Source organism: Mobula hypostoma, chromosome 11 (assembly GCF_963921235.1).
Source record: "Mobula hypostoma chromosome 11, sMobHyp1.1, whole genome shotgun sequence".
Classification (NCBI taxonomy): domain Eukaryota; kingdom Metazoa; phylum Chordata; class Chondrichthyes; order Myliobatiformes; family Myliobatidae; genus Mobula; species Mobula hypostoma.
Window position 1 is genome coordinate 46455963 of NC_086107.1, and position 26610 is coordinate 46482572.

The 26610-nt window shown below is 40.9% G+C and overlaps 1 protein-coding gene across 4 annotated transcripts in view; it reads left to right on the forward strand.

The window, feature by feature from the left end:
• The window catches only part of LOC134353700 (dextranase-like), a 75084-nt gene that overhangs the window by 20113 nt on the left and 28361 nt on the right, over positions 1-26610 (forward strand). For 2 of the 4 annotated variants that reach the window (XM_063061976.1, XM_063061975.1), the window contains exons 6-15: positions 9445-9522; positions 9826-9870; positions 11045-11122; positions 11422-11466; positions 12640-12717; positions 13017-13061; positions 15022-15447; positions 19737-19781; positions 23202-23279; positions 24796-24873. In XM_063061976.1, coding sequence (XP_062918046.1) covers positions 9445-9522; positions 9826-9870; positions 11045-11122; positions 11422-11466; positions 12640-12717; positions 13017-13061; positions 15022-15447; positions 19737-19781; positions 23202-23279; positions 24796-24873 — 996 coding nt within the window. Of the gene's footprint in view, positions 1-9444; positions 9523-9825; positions 9871-11044; positions 11123-11421; positions 11467-12639; positions 12718-13016; positions 13062-15021; positions 15448-19736; positions 19782-23201; positions 23280-24795; positions 24874-26390; positions 26469-26610 lie in introns of all 4 variants that reach the window. The other 2 variants (XM_063061973.1, XM_063061974.1) reach the window with 2 other exon arrangements.

A 26610-nucleotide genomic window follows, 5' to 3' on the forward strand; every position in this document is an offset into this window, starting at 1 on the left:
CAAATCCTCTTGCCATCTATTCATTATAAATTGTTCATCTGAAGATTCTCAAACAGTATGGTATCAATGCACTAAAAGGCAACTTGAGAGAACAATCTCAATTTGTTCACCTATTGTACATTTAGTTTGGGTTAAGTTAGACAATAGCAGATGAGAACTTAATGTATTGCTCACAAAATTATTATCAAATTATGTTGTAAATTGTGTTTAAGGATGACTGCACAGGAAAGAAATTAAATGCATAATACACACAAAATTCTAGGGATCTCAGCAAGTCAGGCAGTGTCTATAACTGTTGACGTTTCAATAATTTCAGATCAATTGCACATCATAAAACAAATTTATGTCATTTTCTTCACTGCATGTCTCTTGGCTCAAAATGTTGACTTTTTTTACCTCCATATATGCTCCCTGGTTTGCTGAGTTCCTCCAGCATTTTGTGTGTGCTCTGAAGGTTTATAGCATCTGCAGGATTTCATGTTGAAACAGGAATGGCAAGAACAATTAAAATGGTGGGCACTGGGAAATCCTGCTCATTGTGGCGGTCATAATGAAGGTGCCGATAAAGTGGTTCTCAGATTCTCTGAAGATGATTCCGTGAAGACGGTCTAGTCCACTAATTTAGATGTTTACTTGCCAGAAGAGGGTCGCAAAACAAAACGAATGAATTTACAACCAGTCCTTGCCGATACAATCTGTTTATGGACAGAATTGTGTATGGACAGAATTGTGTATGCAGTATAAAAAATACCAGAACTCATACGGTACTAATACGGTACTGGCAATTCTGAAGGAACACAATACAAACAACATTAGAATCCCACCCACCCTGCATCTTATACATAACAGTGAAAAAGGTAAGCGAATACATCTCATCTATGACGTACACACGAGCTGAACTTCCGAACAGAGACTAAACATTTATGTTACGCGGTTACATGCACAATCAGTCCTGGTACAATAAAGTTAGACAAAAGGTACACTTTGGCACAACTTTTACAAGGTATTGCCTGATAGTTAAATTACAGGAAGACTGACCTACTTGGAGTGAGGAACTTTGCATGAGCCACGCGATCCAGCGTCGATGCCTTTACTCGTGAAAATCTAAAGCATCCACATGTAAAACATGTCAAATTACTGATATTCTTGATTTGCCAACAAGCATAAACGAATTCACATGGATATTGTCAATTAATGCTCACCTTTCCTCACCATGCCCAGTCTCGGGGAGGAAGTCAATTCCAACGCCCCACCAGCGTCTTCAGCAGAAAACAAAATGGTCTCCCCACTATCCTGCGCGTGCGTAATGACATCACTGTCTCCATTAAAGGCACAGACAGCTATTCCAACATTACCCGGATGGATACCTAAGTACACTTTTAACGATACCGAAGAAGATCCGACAGTCATCCGGTTACATTCTCCCCTGCATTCAAGTAATCGTCCTCGATTACTCATTCACTACAAAGGTATTTTTAACCTCCTTAACTGCTTCTCTAAAGAGAACTGAACTGAGACTAGCCAGTATCTCAGACACTGCTGCTGGACTTATGGAGACCTCATCAAGGACTGACCTTGGTTCGTGATGTGGGTTAGGGTGCTGTCCAGCATTTACTTGTTTACTCCTGCAGAGTGCTGCTACAAGAGGGCTTCCGACCTCTGCCCCTGCATTAGTTGTCCTCAGCTCCCCGTCTCAGTTCCAGAAGGTGTCATATTTTCGGAAGCTATGCTGTCTAGGCAAGGGTCAAGACTCTGTGCACCCTGTTCTGACATACCTTTTATCGCAATAATACCATTTTCTGAACCCTCAGAATCTGATTCATGCCCCAGGGGTGAGCTGGCCTGGGTTACTGGAGTTTGCAGTCTCCTTCGGGTAGCTGGAGCAGGATGGTTCTCACAGGGCCTGATGTCTACCCTGTTCACCCTCTTGCTAGGCCCACCCTCCCAAGGTTCCACAGTGTACGTGTTGCCCAGTACCTCTACCACCCTGTAGACAATTGTGTTCCAAGCATCCTGAATCTTATTACAGCCTAATGTTCTGTTCCTCAAGTAAATCAGTGCATCCACATCAACTCTGGGACAGTACACTTTGTCCTCCTGTCAGGCAATGCGTTCTGCCGCCTTCTGTTCAGAGTATTCTTTTGCTCGGGCATGTGCATCCCTCAGTCGGCTCTGGTGTACAGCTAATCAGTCATGCTTCCGGTCCACCGTTTGTTCTTGCCCTAGCAGAGCATCCACGGGCAAGTGGGGATCCACCACAAACAACGGATAGTAAGGTGAATACCCGGTGGTTGCGTGAGGTGTTGCATTCTATGCGTACACCAACTCAGTAGATGTTCTGACCATCTGTGCTTCTTTTCTGGAGGCAACGTACGCAACAGATCATGCATTGCCCTGTTGAAACGCTCGCACTGTGCATTTCCAGTAGGATGATGAGTTGTGGTACGGCTTTTCTTTACCCCGTGTATTTTGCAAAGCTCAGCTATGACCTGACTTTCGAACTTACAGACCTGGTCAGAATGCAATCTCTCAGGGACACCGTACTTCATGAACCATTCCCTCAAGAGCACCCTTGCTGTGGTATCCGCCTTTTGATCCAAAGTCGGAAATGCTTGGGTGAAGTTACTGAAAACGTCCGTGACCACTAAGACATTCTCACGCCCGTCAGTTGCCGGCTCCAACACAGTGAAATCTATAGCTACAACTTCAAGCAGCCTAGAAGCCAGAAGTGACTTCATGGGCGAGTGAATCCTAGGCTGCGGCATCTTAGTAAGTACACAACATGGACAATTTTTGACCCACCGTGCCACATCCTCGTGTATGCCCACATAAAAACATTGACATCTCAACAACTGCAGAGTACGTTCTATACCTTGATGGCCCATAGAGTCATGTACATTCTCTAACACTTTGTTCCTCAAGCTGTTAGGTACCAGAAGCTGGTAACACTCCCCAAGCTTCTCATCCTCAACTACCCCACACAGTAACCCTTTACGCTCCCTGATACTGTCCCAGTGCCTGAACAGAGACAAAACGGGTTTAGGCAGAGTTTTACGCTCCTGGCCACTCAGCTTTCTTTTCTGATCCCATAAGTCTCTTAGGACAGGGGTCCCCAACCTTTTTTGCACCGCGGACCGGTTTATTATTATTATTGACAACATTCTTGCGGACCGGCCAAACCGGGGTGGGGGGGGGTGTTGGCATGGTGGTAGGTTGCCAACGGACAAGAGTAGCCGTCAAATACATTGTGTTTACCCCGAGAAGACTACCATGACCATGCACGGGCACCAGTGTGCGCATGCGTATACGTGCCGATTTTTTTCTACAAATCGTTTTTGGTGATTCTGTACGGGGGTTGGATGTTAATCACGACCAGAATATAGGTGATAAGTCATCTATGACTAATACACTCAATTTCATTTCTAAAGGGGTTTATCTAAAGAACCTAATATGAAACACACAGTACATATTTTCCTCACATGAATATAGTGATAAGTCAATTATAAGTCACTTATAAGTCAAAAGCATCATAACATTCTAAGTAATGTTTGGATATTAAACATACAGCACAAATTTCCCCCGTATGAACATATAAAATCGTTGCAACACACCAATATCGCTGAATCAGCGGGAGCCCTGGGCTTGTTTCCCTGCAACAAGACGATTCTATTGAGGGGTGATGGGAGACAGCGATACTCGAAGGGGGTTCCTTATGTCCAGTCTATTCCACAATTTAGTTTTCGTTGCATTCATTGCAGAGATATGTTGGAAATGGAAGCAACGTTTTCAGTGCTTTCGTGGCTATCTCAGGATATTCAGCCTTGACTTTGATCCGGAATGCCAGCAGAGATGTTATGTCAAACATACTTTTCAGCCCGCCGTCATCTGTAAGCTCGAGGAATTGATCTCTTTCCTGTGCTGACATGGATGACGCGCGGGTAATGACCTTGCGTGCATTCAAGCTCAACAGTGGGTGTGACAGGGAATGAGGAAAGGTGCTGCTGACTCATATCGCCAAATCATATCGTTTCCTTGTGGCCCGGTTGCACATGCTTTGCAGCCCGGTGGTTGGGGACCGCTGTCTTAGGACACCTAACACAGGGTCTTGCTGCTGAAAAGTATGCAAGTCCCCATTAGAATAACGTGGGAGGGTTGGAGTGTTCCCTTGCATTGGACCATTTACATCACTAGTACCAGCTTCCCAGGCTTGAATTTGCTTAACCCTACAGCTGTTAAGACCAGCGATAACCAGTGCCGGGTCAAGGGCAGTGCCGCGATTGATCAAACTACAGATCGCCACAGACCCATCAATCTCGGCATCCTCTGAGATAGGCTCAGGCTCCCCTGTAAATGGCTGCCTAGAGACTGCATCAGCCACGGTATTGCTCCAACATGGACGATACTGGACATCAAAGTCAAACACTGTGTAGACAAGTTGCTTACACTGGCTGATAATGTTCATGCCAACAATACATGGGATAGGTGGTTTGGTGCTAACAGGATCCCTGACTTCTGGAAAGCCATAATTTGGTATCTTCATGCCCATTGCCTGAACCTCTAGCTCTAGATACCCAAGCTAAGGAATATCAAGACCGTTTTTAGCTGCTAGCCTAAGCCAGCCAGCAGTGGACAACATACCCTCAACCTCTCCATTCAAGTGTTCTCGAAAGAACTGCTCGGTCAGGGTGCTTACCTGAGTACCTGTGTCGAACAGACAACGGACAGCGACACCTCATACTTCAAGCTCCACAAATGGACATGTCCCTATAGCGCATTGCAGCAGCTGTCACAGGGTAGCTGTACATTATCTGTATCTATGAGGTTCTGTTGAATCGCCCAACTCCCAACCTCTTGAGGGCGGGAGGATGCAGACTCCACTTCCCTTGCACCCCGCTACTGTGGGAAATTCTTGGCCAAATGCCCTTCCACCTGACACTTAAAACATATTGGTTGCCCATCTTCTGTGAACCTAGGCTGTAAGTTATGTCTGCTGCTAGTAGCGCGTGTAAAATCCCTCTGTACAGTGAGATCTTTCACTGCTTGAGTCAATTCACAAAGGGCTTTGTCCTGCTCTGCGACCACTTTAAGGACGTCATCTAGTGTGACAGACTGAGATTCCGGAGCTTTAAGAGTCGACCACTGTGCCTGGCTACTGCTACACTTTGACTTTCCAGACTTTGTATTTCCCAGGAGCTCGTCTACGAGCCACAGACGAGCCATAGTCATTGAGGACTGAGGGTGGTCCCGCACGAATCTGTGGAGCTCCCTTCTGAGGGAAGGATCCCGGATCCCCTCTATAAACTGATCTCTTAGCACCACTCTCTTATTGGTCACGGCATCAGGGAAGTGCTTCAGTAGCAAGTTAAGAGCTTGGGCTAGGGCATGTGAAAATTCTCTTACATCTTCACCCATATAACCATATATAACCAGGTAACAATTACAGCATGGAAACAGGCCATCTCAGCCCTTCTCGTCCATGCCGAACTCTTACTCTCACCTAGTCCCACCGTCCTGCACTCAGCCCATAACCCTCCATTCCTTTCCTGTCCATATAGCTGTCCAATTTAACTTTAAATGACAACATTGAACCTGCCTCAACCACTTCTGCTGGAAGCTCGTTCCACACAGCTACCACTCTCTGAGTAAAGAAGTTCCCTCTCATGTTATCCCTAAACTTCTGCCCTTTAACTCTCAACTCATGTCCTCTTGTTTGAATCTCCCCCACTCTCAATGGAAAAAGCCTGTCCACATCAACTCTATCCATCCCCCTCATAATTTTAAATACCTTTATCAAGTCCCCCCTCAACCTTCTACGTTCCAAAGAATAAAGACCCAACTTATTCAACCTTTCTTTGTAAATTAGGTGATGAAACCCAGGTAACATTCTAGTAAATCTTCTCTGTACTCACCCTCACGCTGTTTGCGACTGTAGAAGCTATGCAACAGCTGGGGTGCACCACGCTGGTCTCTAAAAGCTTCCCTGAGTTAGGTGAACAAGTCATCAGCCCGGTCTTCCCCAGCATCACTGCGCATACGTGCTTCCTCTAAGGCTGTACCCCTGAGCAGGGACGTAAAGTCATACTGATCCTGGTCAGACTGATTTCTACAATGAAGTGCACATTGTACTTCTTCAATAAAGTCATCAGCAGACCTCCCATCTTTCCCAACATCCCCCATAAATGGAACAATGTGTCTTTCCCTTGGGATGTATCCATAGATTAGATTATTAGATTATGAGGACACTCAGTCCTCGTTTATTGTCATTTAGAAATGCATGGATGCATTAAGAAATGATACAATGTTCCTCCAGAGTGATATCACAAAAAAAGGATAAACCAAAGACTAACACTGACAAGACCACATACAGTAATTATAACATATAGTTACAGCAGTGCAAAGTAATACCATAATTTGATAAAGAGCAGACCATGGGAACAGTTAAAAAAAAGCCTCAAAGTTCTGATCGACTCCTGATAGTCCCCGATAGCAGGCAGCAGAAGTGAGAAACTCTCTCTGCCATAAACCTCCAGGCACCGACATCTGTCAATGCATTGACAGCACCGACCACAGCCAACTCTGAGTCCGTCCGGAAACTTCGAGCCTCCGACCAGCCCTTTGACACCAAGCACCGAGCACTGAGCACCATCTCTGCCGAGCGCTTCTACCCCGCCCCGGCTGCCGAGCAACAAGCAAAGCCGAGGACTCGGGTCCTTCCCCTCCGGAGACTCTAGATCACACAGTAACAGCTGCAGCAGAAAGGCATTTCAGAAGTTTCTCCAGATGTTCCTCCGTTCTCTCACGTCTGTCTCCATCAAATCAGAATTGTGCACGGCACCCTACTTGACAGATTACAGATATCATTCACCGGAGTGGCCGCACAGGCTGCGTCGCGCCGCCATCTTCTCCTCCTCCTCCATAGGACCTTTTGCTTAATTTATTTATAGTTGCCACGGCTTCATCATACCCACTACGCAATTCCCTAATTTGTTCATTCAAATCAATTTCAACTGATGTGTCCTCTGAGCGTGACATAGTAAACGTCTTTAAAGTTCTCACAAGCTTGCAAAAAGGAGTTGCAGCCATCCTTTGCTGCAAACGCGATGGCTTCACGGCCCGCAGATCCCTGGGTCCATGTCTCCGCTCTGCGTGCTGACATCAGTTGCTGACATACTGGCCAAGTCCTGAGGCTCCACCATGCTCTCTCCTTCCGCCCGACAGGAACACAGTCCTGTCTTCACCACTACTGTATTAGGTATTGTAAATTATACTGCATACAACAATCGGAGACCTTCTAAACTGGCTTGGAATTAACCCCACTCCTGGTACCAAATTTTATAGCCTGGGGAAAAGTACACACTCAGGACAACAAATACTTCTTTGGGTTTTAATTCCTTTATCTGTTTTAGATGTTTAAGTGCCAGAAGAGGGTCGCAAAACAAAACGAACGAATTTACAACCAGATTTTGCAGTAATAATCTCAGTTTAAATTTCGATCCACACATTTGTGTATGGACAGAATTGTGTATGCAGTATAAAAATACCAGAACTAATACGGTACTAATACGGTAGTGGCAATCTTGAAGGAACATAATACAAACAACATTAGGATCCCACCCACCCTGTATCTTATACATAACAGCAAAAAATGTAAGTGAATACATCTCATCTAAGACGTACACACGAGCTGAACTTCCGAACAGAGACTAAACATTCACGTTACGCGGTCAGTCCTGATACAATAAAATTAGACAAAAGGTACACTTTGGCACAACTCTTACAAGGTATTGCCTGGTAGTTAAATTACAGGAAGATTGACCTACTTGGATGGTGAGGAACTTTGCATGAGCCACGCGATCCGGCAACGATGCCTTTACTCGTGAAATTCTAAAGCATCCACATGTAAAACATGTCAAATTACTGATATTCTCGATCCGCCAACAAGCATAAACGAATTCACATGGATATTGTCAATTAATCCTCACCTTTCCTCACCATGCCCAGTCTCGGGGAGGAACTCAATTCCAACGCCCCACCAGCGTCTTCAGCAGAAAACAAAATGGTCTCCCCACTATCCTGCGCATGCGTAATGACATCACTGTCTCCATTAAAGGCACAGACAGCTATTCTAGCATTACATGGATGGATGCCTAAGTACATTTTTAATGATACTGAAGAAGATCCGACGGTCACCCGGTTACATTCTCCCCTGCGTTCAAATAATTGTCTTCGATTACTCGCTCACTACAAGGGTACTTTTAACCTCCTTAACTGCTTCTCTAAAGAGAACTGAACTGAGACTAGCCAGTATCTCAGACACTGCTGCTGGACTTATGGAGACCTCATCAAGGACGGACCTTGGTTCACGATGTGGGTTAGGGTGCTGTCCAGCATTTACTTGTTTACTCCTGCAGAGTGCTGCTACAAGAGGGCTTCCGACCTCTGCCCCTGCATTAGCTGTCCTCAGCTCCCCGTCTCAGTTCCAGAAGGTGTCATATTTTCAGAAGCTATGCTGTCTAGGCAAGGGTCAAGACTCTGTGCAACCTGTTCTGACATACCTTTTATCGCAATAATACCATTTTCTGAACCCTCAGAATCTGATTCATGCCCCAGGGGTGAGCTGGCCTGGGTTACTGGAGTTTGCAGTCTCCTTCGGGTAGCTGGAGCGGGATGGTTCTCACGGGGCCTGATGTCTACCCTGTTCGCCCTCTTGCTAGGCCCACCCTCCCAAGGTTCCACAGTGTATGTGTTGCCCAGTACCTCTATCACCCTGTAGACCGTTGAGTTCCAAGCATCCTGGATCTCATTACGGCCTAATGTTCTGTTCCTCAAGTAAATCAGTGCATCCACATCAACTCTGGGACAGTACACTTTGTCCTCCTGTCAGGCAATGCATTCTGCCACCTTCTGTTCAGAGTATTCTTTTGCTCTGGCATGTGCATCCCTCAGTCGGCTCTGGTGTACAGCTAGCCAGTCATGTTTCCGGTCCACCGTCTGTTCTTGCCCCAGCAGAGCATCCACGGGCAAGTGGGGATCCATCCCAAACAACAGATAGTAAGGTGAATACCCGGTGGTTGCGTGAGGTGTTGCATTCTATGTGTACACCAACTCGGTAGATGTTCTGGCCATCTGCGCTTCTTTTCTGGAGGCAACGTACGCTCTAGATCATGCATCGTCCTGTTGCAACAGGACTTGAGAGACCTGTTTCTTTTCTACAGACCCGCATATCATAGATAGGACCATGCCAAATTCGTATAACTGGACTAGAATTATTCCACAATTCCTCCATTTTAAAAGTATCTGGAATTTTGCTTTGGAGCGAGACACATCAAATTCAATTGTTGCTACATGTTTTTACGTTTGGCAAAATTCCGGCTATGAATCACTGTTGTTTCATTTTGACATTGCCTGAGTTGATAGAGACACATTTCCTTTATTTTCATTCAGAGGACACCCAGGCAAAGCCTGATGAACATAAAAGAGAAGAAGAGGAGCCGAATAATCAGGATTCCGGAGAAAATGAAGGTAATATGACTGTTTGGACACACAGAGAATTGTTGAAAACTTCACGAGTTTTTCTTTGCATTGCCATTTCTGTAGATTACACACGATTATCTTCTGGTTAATTCTGTGAATCGTGTCACCATTATTCAGTAACCAGCACAATCAGAAGATTGTTTAAATACTCAACTTTCCTACCAGCACTGACATTACATGTTATTTAAGAGCATTGCACACCATGGATGTAAACATGTAAAATCTGTCTCACCTTCACAATGCATGGTCAGTACATCCCAGGTTCCTCACAAATCCTTTCTTTGAATTCAGATCAGAATGCAAAAAGCACAGTAGGAAAACCAGCCAAAGATACAGGTAAGTTAAGGCACAAATTTTATGAAAAAAAACAGAAAAAAATGCAAGTATTTACAGTATTTTGTCTGTTTCTTTTTCTTGCAATTGCATAACACCTTAAGTAGTTGGAGTGGGAAATATCTGTTGTTCCTGTACTGTGGCCTGCAAATTCTTTATCCAGAGAAATTTTCTAAAGATATTCCCTGCTTAATGCCTGGAAGATCCCTGGAAAATTCATTCCTCTATTCCGTAGCAAAGTTGAACAATCTACATTCCACCAGATTATCTGAAGATGATTCCTTGAAGACGGTCTAGTCCACTAATTGAAGCAGTCATGTAAATAATCCTCATCCTCCCTTGATCATATATTCATGGCCCTTACTACTGGGGCAGCACTCTTTAGTCACTGAAGATATTCTGTAATACAACAGAAATGCATGAAATCACAACAGACAAACAGCTGTTTAGAAAGTGTTAGAAATGTCAGGCCTCTGTCAGTGATGTCATCAGTACAAATTAGTGGTTTTCTTCCAGTTTCTGTAAATTGCATGTGATTGCCATCTCTTAATTCCAGTGAACGTAATCAGCATAATTCACTCACCATCACACACAGGGAATATTTCCTTAAATTCCTCAAAGAAAATATCCTTATATTGATGATAGTTTTGAATTGGAACAGAAGAAGAAATAGAACCAAATGGACATGCAAATGAGTTAAGGGATGAAAGTAAGGAAAATCCGGAAAAAAATGCAGCAGGAATATTGTTTATAATTGGAAGGCTTCTGTTGCAAACAAAGTGAGATTCACTTTTCATTAATCCCTTCAAAATTCCAGTGTAGATTGCCTACTTAATGTCTGGAAAATTCCTGAAGATACTGTATAAATTCCACCTGCCAGCCTCTCTGGGGCAAAGTAGATTGCTGAAATTTGCAACAGGACTTGAGGCACGTGTCTCTTTTCCACAGACCTGCATTTCATAGACATGACCATGCCAAATTAGTATAACTAGACTAGAATTATTCCACAATTCCTCCATTTTAAAAGTATCTGGAATTTTGCTTTGGAACCGAAACATACAAGTTCAGTTGTTGCTACATGTTTTTACGTGTGGTAAAATTCTGGCTATGTATCACTGTTCTGTCACTTTTACATTGCTTGAGTTGATGGAGACACATTTCCTTTATTTCGATTCAGTGGGCACCCGGGAAAAGCCTGATGAACGTAAAAGAAAAGAAGAGGATTCGACTAACCAGGATTCAGGAAAAAATGAAGGTAATATGTTTGTTGGGACACACAGTTGTTGAAAACTTGGTGAGCTTTTGCTTGCATTGCAGTTTCTGTAGATTACACAAAATTATCTTCTAGTTGATTCTGTGAATACTGTCACCATTATTCAGTAACCAGCACACCCAGAAGATTGTTTAAATATTCAACTATCCTACCAGCACTGAGTTTACAAATTATTTGAGAGCATTGCACACCATGGATGTAAACATGCAAAATCTGTGTCACCATCAAAATCCATGGTCAGTAAATCCCAGGCTCCTCACATATCCTTTCTTTGATTTCAGATCCGCATGCAAAAAGCACAGTAGGAAAAGCAGCCAAAGATGCAGGTAAGCTAAGGCACAAATTTTATGAAAAAATACAGAAAAATTGCAAGAATTTACAGTATTTTGTCTGTTTCTTTTTCTTGCAATCGCATAACACCTTAAGTAGCTGGAGTGGGAAATATCTGTTGTTCCTGTACTGTGGCCTGCAAATTCTTTATCCAGAGAAATTTTCTAAAGATATTCCCTGCTTAATGCCTGGAAGATCCCTGGAAAATTCATTCCTCCATTCTGTAGCAAAGTTGAACAATCTATATTCCACCAGATTATCTGAAGATGATTCCTCGAAGATGGTCTAGTCCACTAATTGAAGCAGTCATGTAAATAATCCTCATCCTCCCTTGATCATATATTCATGGCCCTTACTACTGGGGCAGCACTCTTTAGTCACTGACTATATTCTGTAATACAACAGAAATGCATGAAATCACAACAGACAAACAGCTGTTTAGAAAGTGTTAGAAATGTTAGGCCTCTGTCAGTGATGTCATCAGTACAAATTAGTGGTTTTCTTCCAGTTTCTGTAAATTGCATGTGATTGCCATCTCTTAATTCCAGTGAACGTAATCAGCATAATTCACTCACCATCACACACAGGGAATATTTCCTTAAATTCCTCAAAGAAAATATCCTTATATTGATGATAGTTTTGAATTGGAACAGAAGAAGAAATAGAACCAAATGGACATGCAAATGAGTTAAGGGATGAAAGTAAGGAAAATCCGGAAAAAAATGCAGCAGGAATATTGTTTATAATTGGAAGGCTTCTGTTGCAAACAAAGTGAGATTCACTTTTCATTAATCCCTTCAAAATTCCAGTGTAGATTGCCTACTTAATGTCTGGAAAATTCCTGAAGATACTGTATAAATTCCATCTGCCAGCCTCTCTGGGGCAAAGTAGATTGCTGAAATTTGCAACAGGACTTGAGGCACGTGTCTCTTTTCCACAGACCTGCATTTCATAGACATGACCATGCCAAATTAGTATAACTAGACTAGAATTATTCCACAATTCCTCCATTTTAAAAGTATCTGGAATTTTGCTTTGGAACCGAAACATACAAGTTCAGTTGTTGCTACATGTTTTTACGTGTGGTAAAATTCTGGCTATGTATCACTGTTCTGTCACTTTTACATTGCTTGAGTTGATGGAGACACATTTCCTTTATTTCGATTCAGTGGGCACCCGGGAAAAGCCTGATGAACGTAAAAGAAAAGAAGAGGATTCGACTAACCAGGATTCAGGAAAAAATGAAGGTAATATGTTTGTTGGGACACACAGTTGTTGAAAACTTGGTGAGCTTTTGCTTGCATTGCAGTTTCTGTAGATTACACAAAATTATCTTCTAGTTGATTCTGTGAATACTGTCACCATTATTCAGTAACCAGCACACCCAGAAGATTGTTTAAATATTCAACTATCCTTCCAGCACTGAGTTTACATGTTATTTGAGAGCATTGCACACCATGGATGTAAGCATGCAAAATCTGTCTCACCATCAAAATCCATGGTCAGTAAATCCCAGGCTCCTCACATATCCTTTCTTTGATTTCAGATCCGCATGCAAAAAGCACAGTAGGAAAAACAGCCAAAGATGCAGGTAAGCTAAGGCACAAATTTTATGAAAAAATACAGAAAAAATGCAAGTATTTACAGTATTTAATCTGTTTCTTTTTCTTGCAATTGTATAACACCTAAAGTTAGTTGGAGTGAATTGTTGTTCCTCTACTGTTGTCTCCAAATTCTTTACCCGGGAAATTTTCTGAAGACATTGCCTGCTTAATGCCTGGAAAATCCCTGGAAAATTCATTCCACCATTCTGTAGCAAAGTTGAACAGCCTACATTCCACCAGATTATCTGAAGATGATTCCTTGAAGACGGTCTAGTCCACTAATTGGAGCGGTCATGTAAATAATCCTCCTCCTCCCTTGATCATATATTCATGGCGTTTACTACTGGGGCTGCACTCTCTAGTCTCTGCCTATACTCTGCAATACAACAGCACTGCATAATTTCACAAAATACAAACAGCTGTTTAGTAAATGTCAGAAATGTCATGCCTCTGTCAATGTTGTCATCGATACAAATTAGTGGTTTTCTTCCAGCTTCTGTAAATTGCATTTGATTGCCATCTCTTAATTCCTGAGAACGTTATCAGGATAATTCACTTACCATCACACACAGGGAATATTTCCCTAAATTCCTGAAAGACAATATCCTTTCATTGATGACAGTTTCGAATGGAACAGAAGAAGAAATAGAACCAAATGGACATGCAAATAAGTTGAGGGATGAAAGTAAGGAAAATCCATAAAAAACTGCAGGAATATTGTTTACAATTGCAAGGCTTCTGTTGCAAACAACGTGAGATTCACTTTTCATTAATCCCTTCAAAATTTCGGCAAACATTGCCTGCTTTATGCCTGGGAAATTATTGAAGATACTGTATACATTCCATCTGCCAACCTCTCTGGGCAAAGTAGATTGCTGAAATTTGCAACAGGACTTGAGGAACGTGTCTCTTTTCTACAGACCTGCATTTCATAGACAGGACCATGCCAAATTAGTGTAACTGGGCGAGAATTATTCCACAATTCATCCATTTTAAATGTATCTGGAATTTTGCTCTGGAACCGACACATAATATGTATTATTGTATAACTTTTAAACTGGCATCTGTAGATTCCAGTTAGTGCGAACCAATGAAAAAAGCAGATCAAACCTGCCAACCACTTACTCACAGATAACATTTCAGTGATTGACATGTCTGATTATAGTAAAGGCAAAATCTCCATTTTTAATGATGCACTCTGAACACACCACATTATATAAAGATGTTAAAAACAGTTTAGACATGTTCTCAGAATTGAAGAAAAAGCTCATATAATGTCAAGGTAGTTCTATATGTTGCACACACTTAATATACATTGTACAGAAATACTGAAGTGGGGGATATGATTTTCAAAACTTTCCATGACTCTATTCAACACCAGGGAATCAGGTCAGTTTCTCTTCTGGTTGATGAGTGTTCAATTCACTTCCCTTCAAATGTCACCTCAACTAAAGGCTTAAGTTTAATATTTCAACTGGAAGCTACATCTCTTTACATCAAAAACAAGAATGGAAAGCAAAATCACTTGCATAATGGGTGATTTCATGGATAGCCTTTGTCCAGGTATTAGCTAAGTGGTCACAATTGTCCTTTCAAAGATCCAAATTTGCGGTTTAATTCATAATTCTTAAAAAAAAAGAATCTGACTACTCTGATATCCTCTACTTATTAAAATATAAAGATAAGTGAAAAATAAACAGTCAATGTTTCAATTCCTTCATATCAAATGTACATCATAAAAACAAATTTATTATATTTGCTTCATGACTTATGTCTTGGCTCAATATGTTGTCTGTTTATTCACCTCTATAGGTGCTGCCTGGCTTGCTGAGTTCCTCAGCATTTTGTGTGTGCTGCTCAAGATATCTAGCATCTGCAGAATCTCTTATGTCAGAGAAATGAAATATTGTGTTTATATTACATCATTTTTTTTTGCTTGTTCCTCAGCTCCTACAATTAGTGATATAGCAAATCCCTTTCAACTCTGGCATGGTAAAACTGCCTACCTGAATTGGAATGTTACCATTCCCACTGGAGTTCCAATGGAAATTAAAATATTCCTGAAGAGAAAAATAAAGGAAGAAACAGAGAAAAAACAACTATTTCACTGGAAATTGTTAGCAGAACAACTACATGGACCACAAAAAGTGACTGCACCTCTGAAAGATATACGTGATCCATGCGAGGAAGATAATTTCTTCACTGCTGATGTACCAGATTTACAACGCGCAAACGAGGGGGGTTTTCACATACCCTGCAGTATTAAAGTGCAGCCTGATATATCCACAGATAATGGGACTGAGTTAATCATTGAAATTTATCCGGACTCTTTGGAGAAAGTCTGTACTTCAACAGTACTTCAAGTTACATCAGGTAAATTGTGCACATTGTTGCTCACAGAAATACTTTCAAATGTGAAGAGTAATTTAGCTTCTCTTTGTATGGAGGCAGCCGAATCTGTCTATTATTCCTGCTTTTCATTTAAATTTCCAGGAAGGACAATTTTTCTTTTAAATTTTCAAAAATGCAGTATCATCAGAATGAGTTTGTATTGGAAGAATAATGTACCATTTATTCTTTGAGACAGTGACCAAACAGTCCATATACGTGTGCTAAGTACCTCATGATGCTTTTTATGTATAGTTTCTGCAGTTGTAAAATACATGGGACACAATACAGCATGCTGTTCTACAAAGGAAAATGCCAGTGATCTATCAACTAATAGGTTAGGACAAAGTTGATTACACAGTTGCTTCGGAATGTAGTACTCCCTCTATATTCCACTGAAATACCACCTCAACAGGGTGCTGAAATCTGAAGGTGGAGCCATCAACAGAAACCTTCTGAAACATAACCAAGAACACAGACAACTGGGTCAAAATGAATAGTTAGTCATTTTAGTTAGTTAGTTAGAGCACCCCTGTGGCCGTTCCCACCAATAATAAGTATATCATTTTGGATACTGTTGATGGGGACGACCTACCAGGGACAAGTTACAGTGTTTGCGTCTCTGGCACTGAGACGGGACCCTCAGCTCAGAAGGGAAGGAGGGAAAAGAGGAGAGCAGTAGTGATAGGGGATTCGATAGTTTGGGGGACAGAAAAGAGGTTTTGTGGAAGAGATAGATAATCCCCGATGGTTTGTTACCTCCCTGGTGCCAAGGTCCGCGATATCTCAGATCGAGTTCTCAGTATTCTCGAGAGGGAGGGTGAACAGCTGGATGTCGTGGTCCATGTAGGGACCAATGACGTGGATAGGAAGAGTGAGGAGGTTCTGAAAGGCTAGTTTAGGGAGTTAGGTGCCAAGTTAAAGGACAGGACCTCCAGGATAGCAATCTCAGGATTGCCACCAGTGCCACATGCAGGTGGGTTTAGAAATAGTAAGATAACGCAGATCAACAAGTGGCTGGAGACATAGTGCAGGAGGGAGGGCTTCAGATTTGTAGATAATTCGGCAGTTTTCCAGGGAAGGTGGAACCTGTTCTGGCGGGACGGTTTACATCTTAACTGGAGGGGGACAAATATTCTTGCAGGTAGGTTTGCTAGAGAGGCTCCAGTGGATTTAAACTAGATACAAGGGGGGAGAGGAACCAGACTGTAGGAACAGATGTAGGAGAGAAGGAAGGAAAAGGAGATAGTAAAGTTGTTTTCACGGTCAGTAATAAACAAAGAGAAAGAGGTGGAAAATTTCTTAAATGCATTTATTTTAATGCTAGGAGCATTGAAAGAAAGGTGGATGAGCTTAGAGCATGGATTGATACCTGGAAGTATGATGATGTAGCTATTAGTGAAACATGGCTGCAGGAGGGGTGTGATTGGCAACTAAATATTCCTGGATTTCATTGCTTCAGGTGTGATAGACTCGGAGGGACAAGAGGGGGAGGTGTTGCATTGCTTGTCAGACAGAATATTACAGCGGTGCTCTGGCAGGATAGATTAGAGGGCTCGTCTAGGGAGGCTATTTGGGTGGAATTGAGGAATGGGAAAGGTGTAGTAACACTTATAGGGGTGTATATTAGACCACCAAATGGGGAGCGAAAATTGGAGGAGCAAATTTGTAAGGAGATAGCAGATATTTGTAGTAAGCACAAAGTTGTGATTGTGGGAGACTTTAATTTTCCACACATAGACTGGGAAGCCCATACTGTAAAAAGACTGGATGGTTTGGAATTTGTAAAATGTGTGCAGGATAGTTTTTTGCAGCAATACATAGAGGTACCAACTAGAGAAGGGGCAGTGTTGGATATCCTGTTAGGGAATGAGATAGGTCAGGTGACAGAGGTTTGTGTTGGGGAGCACTTCGGGACCGGTGATCACTGTTGTAGCATGGATGAAATTACCAGAGAGACAGAGTCACTGGTAGATACAAAGTAGCTTCTTTATTCGACACAACAAGGTACAGTAGGCACCTTACTAATGGAGATGCTTTCCGCAGAAAGGTCTGCTAGCTAAATGTGGGGTCAATATTTATATGCTAAATACAAAGGTAATTGCTACTTAAAAGTTATAGACAATGCTTCCCATTGAAGCTACATACAAAATATCACACCATCCTTTCCTCCTGACGCCAACATGTCTGGGTTGGTATCCACAGACTTTAGGAATGTAAGTTAAGTCTATTTATTTGGCATTTCCGGTGCTAACATAGAAGGCAATTAATATTTATAATGTATAGGTGATACTGCCTTCGAAACTACAGCATCAGGTCAAACTACCAGAAGCATCTGGTATTCACACCTTTTGGGAAGCCCATTGTGGTGGACTCAATCCACAGTCCTTTGTCAAACAGATAAAATAGAAGTCTGGTGGCCAAAGTCATTTAAGTGTAAACAAATCATCTACCCAAAAAGAAATCCACTCTAACAATCACAATACCATTAGTTTCAATATAATTATGGAGAAGGATAGGTCTGGACCCAGGGTTGAGATTTTTGATTCAAGAAAGGCTAACTTTAAGGAAATGCAAAAGGATTTAGAAGAGTGGATTGGGACAATTTGTTTTATGGGAAGGATGTAATAGAGAAATTGAGGTCATTTCAAGATGAAATTTTGAGGGTACAGAATCTTTATGTTCCTGTTAGGTTGAAAGGAAAGGATAAAAGTTTGAGAAAGCCATGGTTTTCAAGGGTTATTGGAAACTTGGCTCGCAAAAAGAGAGATATCTACAATAAATATAGGCAGCATGGAGTAAATATAACCATATAACAATTACAGCACGGAAAAAGGCCATCTCGGCCCTTCTAGTCCATACCGAACTCTTACTCTCACCAAGTCCCACCGACCTGCACTCAGGCCATAACCCTCCTTTCCTCTCCTGTCCATATAGCTGTCCAATTTAACTTTAAACGACAACATCAAACCTGCCTCAACCACTTGTGCTGGAAGCTCATTCCACACAGCTACCACTCTCTGAGTAAAGAAGTTCCCCATCATGTTACCCCTAAACTTTTGCCCTTTAACTCTCAACTCATGTCCTCTTGTTTGAATCTCCCCCACTCTCAATGGAAAAAGCCTATCCACGTCAACTCTGTCTATCCCCCTCATAATTTTAAATACCTCTATCAAGTCCCCCCTCAACCTTCTACACTCCAAAGAATAAAGACCCAACTTGTTGAACCTTTCTCTGTAACTTAGGTGATGAAACCCAGCTAACATTCTAGTAAACCTTCTCAGTACTCTCCCTATTTTGTTGACATCTTTCCTATAATTCAGTGACCAAAATTGTACACAATACTCCAAATTTGGCCTCACCAATGCCTTGTACAATTTCAACAATACATCCCAACTCCTATACTCAATGCTCTGATTTATAAAGGCCAGCATAACAAAAGCTTTCTTCACCACCCTATCCACATGAGATTCCACCTTCAGGGAACTATGCACCATTATTCCTAGATCCCTCTGTTCTACTGCATTCTTCAATGCCCTACCATTTACCATGTATGTCCTATTTTGATTAGTCCAACCAAAATGTAGCACCCCACATTTATCAGCCTACCTCATTATCCACAACACCACCTATCTTAGTATCATCTGCATGCTTACTAATCCAATTTACCTCCCCATCATCCAGATCATTAATGTATATAACAAACAACATTGGACCCAGTACAGATCCCTGAGGCACACCACTAGTCACCGGCCTCCAATCTGACAAACAGTTATCCACCACTGCTCTCTGGCTTCGCCCATCCAGCCACTGCTGAATCCATTTTACTACTTTGATATTAGATTAGATTAGATTAGATTCAACTTTATTGTCATTGTGCCAAGTACAGATACAAAGCCAATGAAATGCATTTAGCATCTAACCAGAAATGCAAAGAATAGTTATTTAAAAAATAACCGTGAATAAAAATGTGCTACAGCACACAAATATATAAGTACTGAGACAGTACAATACAGATGCAATACTGCTTAGCGCTGTGATGAGAGGTTACACACAATTATCTTCTAGTTAATTCTGTGAATAGTGTCTCCATTATTCAATAATGAGCACAGCCATAAGATTGTTTAAATATTCAACTTTCCTACCAGCACTGACTTTACATGATATTTGAGAGCATTGCACACCATGGATGTAAACATGCAAAATCTGTGTCACCATCACAATCCATGGTCAGGATATCCCAGGATCCTCATATATCCTTTCTTTGATTTCAGATCCAAATGCAAAAAGCACAGGAGGAAAAACAGCCAAAGATGCAGGTAAGTTAAGGCACAAATTTTATGAAAAAAACAGAAAAAAATGCATGTATTTACAGTATTTTGTCTGTTTTCTTTTTCTTGCAATTGCATAACACCTAAAGTAGTTGGAGCGAGAATTAATTGTTGTCCTCTACTGTATCCTGAAAATTCATAATCCCGAGAAATTTTCTGAAGATATTGCCTGCTTAATGCCTGGAAAATCCCTGGAAAGCTCATGCCTCCATTCCATAGCAAAGTTGAACAATCTACATTCCACCAGATTATCTGAAGATGATTCCTTGAAGACTATCTAGTGTATAATTGAAAGCAGTCGTGTAAATAATCCTCATCCTCCCTTGATCATATATTCATGGCCCTTACTACTGGGGCAGCACTCTTTAGTCTAGTGGTCACCAACCTTTTTAAGCCCAAGATCCCCTACCTTGACCTCAGTGAAAGGCAAGATCTACCTACTAAATCATTTAGAGCTCAGATTGTACTTCCAATTTGAGGCCTTTTATTTGGGCGAATTGTATTTGAATTACACAAAATACTTTTGTCAAACTTTCAAATTAATTCAAACAAGAAAACACTGTAACTAGCATATCAAACAGGCCATAGCTGTCTTTCTTTAAGAATATTACATACTTCACACCTTTAATTCTAAATTTCATTATTTAATTTTATTTCAACACGAATAATAAATGAATAAAAATTGACTGTTGCGCTCAGTGTGATGACTGTGGCTGAATACTTTCTGCTAGTTCCCTGAAATTTGGCTCATAACTACAGACAGCCAGTCTGAGACAGTCTGTGAGGTGTAGGGTTGCCAATTGTCCCGTATTTCCCCGGCTAAGGTGCAGCGGTCTTATTAAACCTTTCATGTGGAAATGCTTTACGCCGAAGAAACAATTACCATTAATTTATATGGAAAAGATTTTGAGCATTCCCAGACCCAAAAAATAATCTACCAAATCGTACCAAATAACACATAAAACCTAAAATAACACTTACATATAGTAAAAGTAGGAATGATATGATAAATACACAGCTTATATAAAGTAGAAATAATGAAAATTAAGCCAAAACCGATTTGAGGGGTAAAAAAAAAATCGGCACATACGCGCATGCGCACACAGGTGCCCACGCAAGACTTCATGGTCATGGTAGTCTTTCTCGGGGTAAACACAAATATCCCGGGATTTGGCTGCTACTTTTGTCTGTTATTTGGGAGTGAGAAAATTGGGAACCCTAGTGAGGTGTCTATCAGTAAGTTAGCTCCTGTTCTTAGATTTAATAATTTTCATGTGTGAAAATGCAATTTCACATAGATAAGTTGACCCTAAGTAGGCAGTGACTTTTAGTGCTATAAAACCAACGCGCACACTGCGCATTGCTGGGGCCCCATCAGTAGTAATTGCCACCGGTTTATTAATAGGGATGTCATTTTCATGGACATTTTTTTAAACTCATTGTAAATATCCTCACCTCTCGTTCTTTCCTTTAATTGCAAAAGAGTGAGGAAGTCCTCCTTTGTTGTAAAATCCTGGAAAGCCATTCTGACAAATACGACAAGCTGAGCTGTTTGCATGACATCCAGGGATTCATCGAACTGTAGTGAAAAATATTCATGTCCTCTGACGGTGACCCTACCCTCCTTGTCACTGTTGCAGGGCCAAGCGGTATATTATGTATTGTGGTTATGATGCCGTTTTTGTTTTTAAAGTCATTAAAGACAGCTTCTGTCCATTGCTTCCTTGAATAAATCGCCGTCTGTAAAAGGCTTCTTGTGTTTAGCCAAAAGGTGACTTATACAAAATGATGCTTCAATAGCAGCCTTATTTTGGCAGCATGTTTTGTGGGAAACGATTGCTGGGCCTTCAACCCCGATTTCAGCTCCTCAACTTTCCAGGCACGAATTGCGCTCTTTGTGGGGTGGGTGTCTTTAAATTTCTGGTGGTTGGTGTTGTGGTGCCGCACCAGGTTCTCGCTTTTAGCCAGTGCTTGTGTTTGGTGGCACAACATACATACACACTTGTCTCTCACCAAGGTAAATAGAAATTCCTCTTCCCATTCTGGTTGGAACTTGTATGTTTTCGCCTTCTTTCGTGGAGCCTCCGCTATGCTATCAGGTTATCACAAGCAATTGCCAATTGCATCGCCTCTGATCTGGGCCGACATTTACGTGCTGGGCGGCATCTAATTATTACGCTTGTTTATTTCGGCTTTTTTTCTTAAAGATTTGCTGGGTGCATCCCAACTACCGCTGTACCCCTGCATGCTTCGCAGCCCGAAGGTTGGGGACACTGCCGTATATTGATGTTTGCGACAGTCTATACTGTTACCTAATCTAACTGGTCACTTTGATGCAGCACAGGCTACGCTGAAAATGTGGTGCATGCGGGAGAACTACATACATGTGCACTGGGCAGAAAGAACAGAACTAAACCCCTGCAACCTGGAAACAATCTCTTTTTACAAACAGCTTTTTAGCGAAAATATTGCTATATTACCATTATCCTAATTAGTATTACTTACGTTGATAATGCTCACATTACAACAGTATTTGTGTATTTATTTTTGATTTTTCTTCGGGATCTACTGGGAAAGTCTCAAAGATTGACCAGTCGATCGCAATCGACGGGTTGGCGACCCCTACTATATTCTGCAATACAACAGAAATGCATGAATTCACAACATACAAACAGCTGTTTGGAAAGTGTTGGAAATGTCATGCCTCTGTCAATGTTGGCATCGATACAAATTAGTGGTTTTCTTCCAGCTTCTGTAAATTGCATGTGATTTTCATCTCTTAATTCCTGTGAATGTAGTCAGCATAATTTACATACCATCACACACAAGGGAATATTTCCCGAAATTCCTCAAAGAAAATATCCTTATTTTGATGACAGTTTTGAATGGAACGGAAGAAGAAATAGAACCAAATGGAAATGCAAATGAGTTAAGAGATGAAAGTAAGGAAAATCCGGAAAAAAAGTGCTGGAATATTCTTTAGAGTTGCAAGGCTTCTGTTGCAAACAAAGTGAGATTCACTTTTCATTAATCACTTCAAAATTTCTGCAGACATTGCCTGCTTAATGTCTGGGAAATTACTGAAGATACTATATACATTCCATCTGCCAACCTCTCTGGGGCAAAGTAGATTGCTGAAATTTGCAACAGGAATTGAGGCACATGTCTCTTTTCTACAGACCTGCATTTCATAGACAGGACCATGCCAAATTAATGTAACTGGACTAGAAATAGTCCACAATTCCAACATTTTTAAAGCATCTGGTATTCTTCTTTGGAACCAACACATTCAAATTCAGTTGTGGCTACACGTTTTTACGTGTGGTAAAATTCTGGCTATGAATCACTGTTCTTTCACTTTTACATTGCTTGAGTTGATGGAGACACATTTCCTTTATTTCGATTCAGAGGAAACCCAGCCAAAGCCTGATGAAGATAAAGGAGAGCAGCAGGAGCTGCCTAATCAGGATTCAGGAGAAAATAAAGGTAATATGTTTGTTGGAACACACATAGAATTGTTGAAAAATTCATGATTTTTGCTTGCATTGCAGTTTCTGTAGATTACAGACGATTATCTTGAAGTTAATTCTGTGAATACTGTCACCATTATTCAGTAACCAGCACACCCATCAGATTGTATAAATATTCAACATTCCTACCAGCACTGAGTTTACATGTTATTTGAGAGCTTTGTACACCATGGATGTAAACATGCAAAATCTGTCTCATCATAACAATCCATGTTCACTATATCCCAGGTTCCTCACATATCCTTTCTTAGATTTCAGATCCGAATGCACAAAGCACAGTAAGAAAACCAGCCAAAGCTGGAGATAAGTTAAGGCACAAATTATATGAAAAGAAAGCAGAAAAAATACACGCATTTACAGTATTTTGTCTGTTTTTTTTCTTGCAATTGCATAATACCTAAAGTAGTTGAAGCGACAATTAATTCTTGTTCCTCTACTGTGGCCTGCAAATTCTTTATACCAAGCAATTTTCTGAAGATATTGCCTGCCTAATGCCTGTAAAATCCCTGGAAATTCAGAACTCCATTCCATAGCAAAGTTGAATAATCTACATTGCACCAGATTATCTGAAGATGATTCCTTGAATACGATCCAGTCCACTGATTAAAAGCAGTCATGTAAATAATCCTCATCCTGCCTTCATCATATAATCATGGCGCTTGCTACTGGGGCAGCACTCTTTATTCTCTGACTATACTCTGCAATACAACAGAAATGCATGAAATCACAACAGACAAACAGCTGTTTAGAAAGTGTTAGAAATGTCATGCCTTTCTCAATGTAGTCATCGATACAAATTAGCCGTTTTCTTCCAGCTTCTGTAAATTGCATGTGATTGTCATCTATTAACTCCTGTGAATGTTATCAGCATAATTCACTTGCCATCACACACTGGGAATATTTCCCTAAATTCCTCAAAGAAAATATCCTTATATTGATGATAGTTTTGAATTGGAACAGAAGAAGAAATTGAACCAAATGGACGTGCAAATGAGTTAAGGAATGAAAGTAAGGAAAATCTGGAAAAAGTGCCGGAATATTGTTTAGAATTGCAAGGCTTCTGTTGCAAACAAAGTGAGATTCACTTTTCATTAATCTCTTCAAAACTACTGCAAACATTTCCTGCTTAATAACTGGGAAATTACTGAAGATACTGTATACATTCCATCTGCCAACCTCTCTGGGGCAAAGTAGATTACTGAAATTTGCAACAGGAATTGAGGCACGCGTCTCATTTATACAGTCCTCCATTTCATAGACAGGACCATGCCAAATTAGTGTAACTGGACTAGAATTAGTCCACAATTCCTACATTTGTAAAGTATCTGGTATTTTGCGTTGGAACCGACACATTCAAATTAGGTTGTGGCTACACGTTTTTACGTGTGGTAAAATTCTGGCTATGAATCACTGTTCTTTCACTTTTACATTGCTTGAGTTGATGGAGACACATTTCCTTTATTTCGATTCAGAGGAAACCCAGCCAAAGCCTGATGAAGATAAAGGAGAGCAGCAGGAGCTGCCTGATCAGGATTCAGAAGAAAATAAAGGTAATATGTTTGTTGGAACACACAGAGAATTGTTGAAAAATTCATGATTTTTGCTTGCATTGCAGTTTCTGTAGATTACAGACGATTATCTTGAAGTTAATTCTGTGAATACTGTCACCATTATTCAGTAACCAGCACACCCATCAGATTGTATAAATATTCAACATTCCTACCAGCACTGAGTTTACATGTTATTTGAGAGCTTTGTACACCATGGATGTAAACATGCAAAATCTGTCTCATCATAACAATCCATGTTCACTATATCCCAGGTTCCTCACATATCCTTTCTTAGATTTCAGATCTGAATGCACAAAGCACAGTAATAAAACCAGCCAAAGCTGGAGATAAGTTAAGGCACAAATTATATGAAAAGAAAGCAGAAAAATTGCACGCATTTACAGTATTTTGTCTCTTTCTTTTTCTTGCAATTGCATAATACCTAAAGTAGTTGAAGCGACAATTAATTCTTGTTCCTCTACTGTGGCCTGCAAATTCTTTATACCAAGCAATTTTCTGAAGATATTGCCTGCCTAATGCCTGTAAAATCCCTGGAAATTCAGAACTCCATTCCATAGCAAATTTGAATAATCTACATTGCACCAGATTATCTGAAGATGATTCCTTGAATACGATCCAGTCCACTGATTAGAAGCAGTCATGTAAATAATCCTCATCCTGCCTTCATCATATAATCATGGCGCTTGCTACTGGGGCAGCACTCTTTATTCTCTGACTATACTCTGCAATACAACAGAAATGCATGAAATCACAACAGACAAACAGCTGTTTAGAAAGTGTTAGAAATGTCATGCCTTTCTCAATGTAGTCATCGATACAAATTAGCCGTTTTCTTCCAGCTTCTGTAAATTGCATGTGATTGTCATCTATTAACTCCTGTGAATGTTATCAGCATAATTCATTTGCCATCACACACTGGGAATATTTCCCTAAATTCCTCAAAGAAAATATCCTTATATTGATGATAGTTTTGAATTGGAACAGAAGAAGAAATTGAACCAAATGGACATGCAAATGAGTTAAGGAATGAAAGTAAGGAAAATCTGGAAAAAGTGCCGGAATATTGTTTAGAATTGCAAGGCTTCTGTTGCAAACAAAGTGAGATTCACTTTTCATTAATCTCTTCAAAACTACTGCAATCATTTCCTGCTTAATATCTGGGAAATTACTGAAGAAACTGTATACATTCCATCTACCAACCTCTCTGGGGTAAAGTAGATTGCTGAAATTGGCAACAGGAATTGAGGCACGCATCTCATTTATACAGTCCTGCATTTCATAGACAGGACCATGCCAAATTAGTGTAACTGGACTAGAATTAGTCCACAATTCCTACATTTGTAAAGTATCTGGTATTATGCGTTGGAACCGACACATTCAAATTAGGTTGTGGCTACACGTTTTTACGTGTGGTAAAATTCTGGCTATGAATCACTGTTCTTTCATTTTTACGTTGCTTGAGTTGATGGAGACACATTTCCTTTATTTCGATTCAGAGGAAACCCAGCCAAAACCTGATGACGATAAAGGAGAGCAGCAGGAGCCGCCTAATCAGGATTCAGGAGAAAATAAAGGTAATATGTTTGTTGGAACACACATAGAATTGTTGAAAAATTCATGATTTTTGCTTGCATTGCAGTTTCTGTAGATTACAGACGATTATCTTGAAGTTAATTCTGTGAATACTGTCACCATTATTCAGTAACCAGCACACCC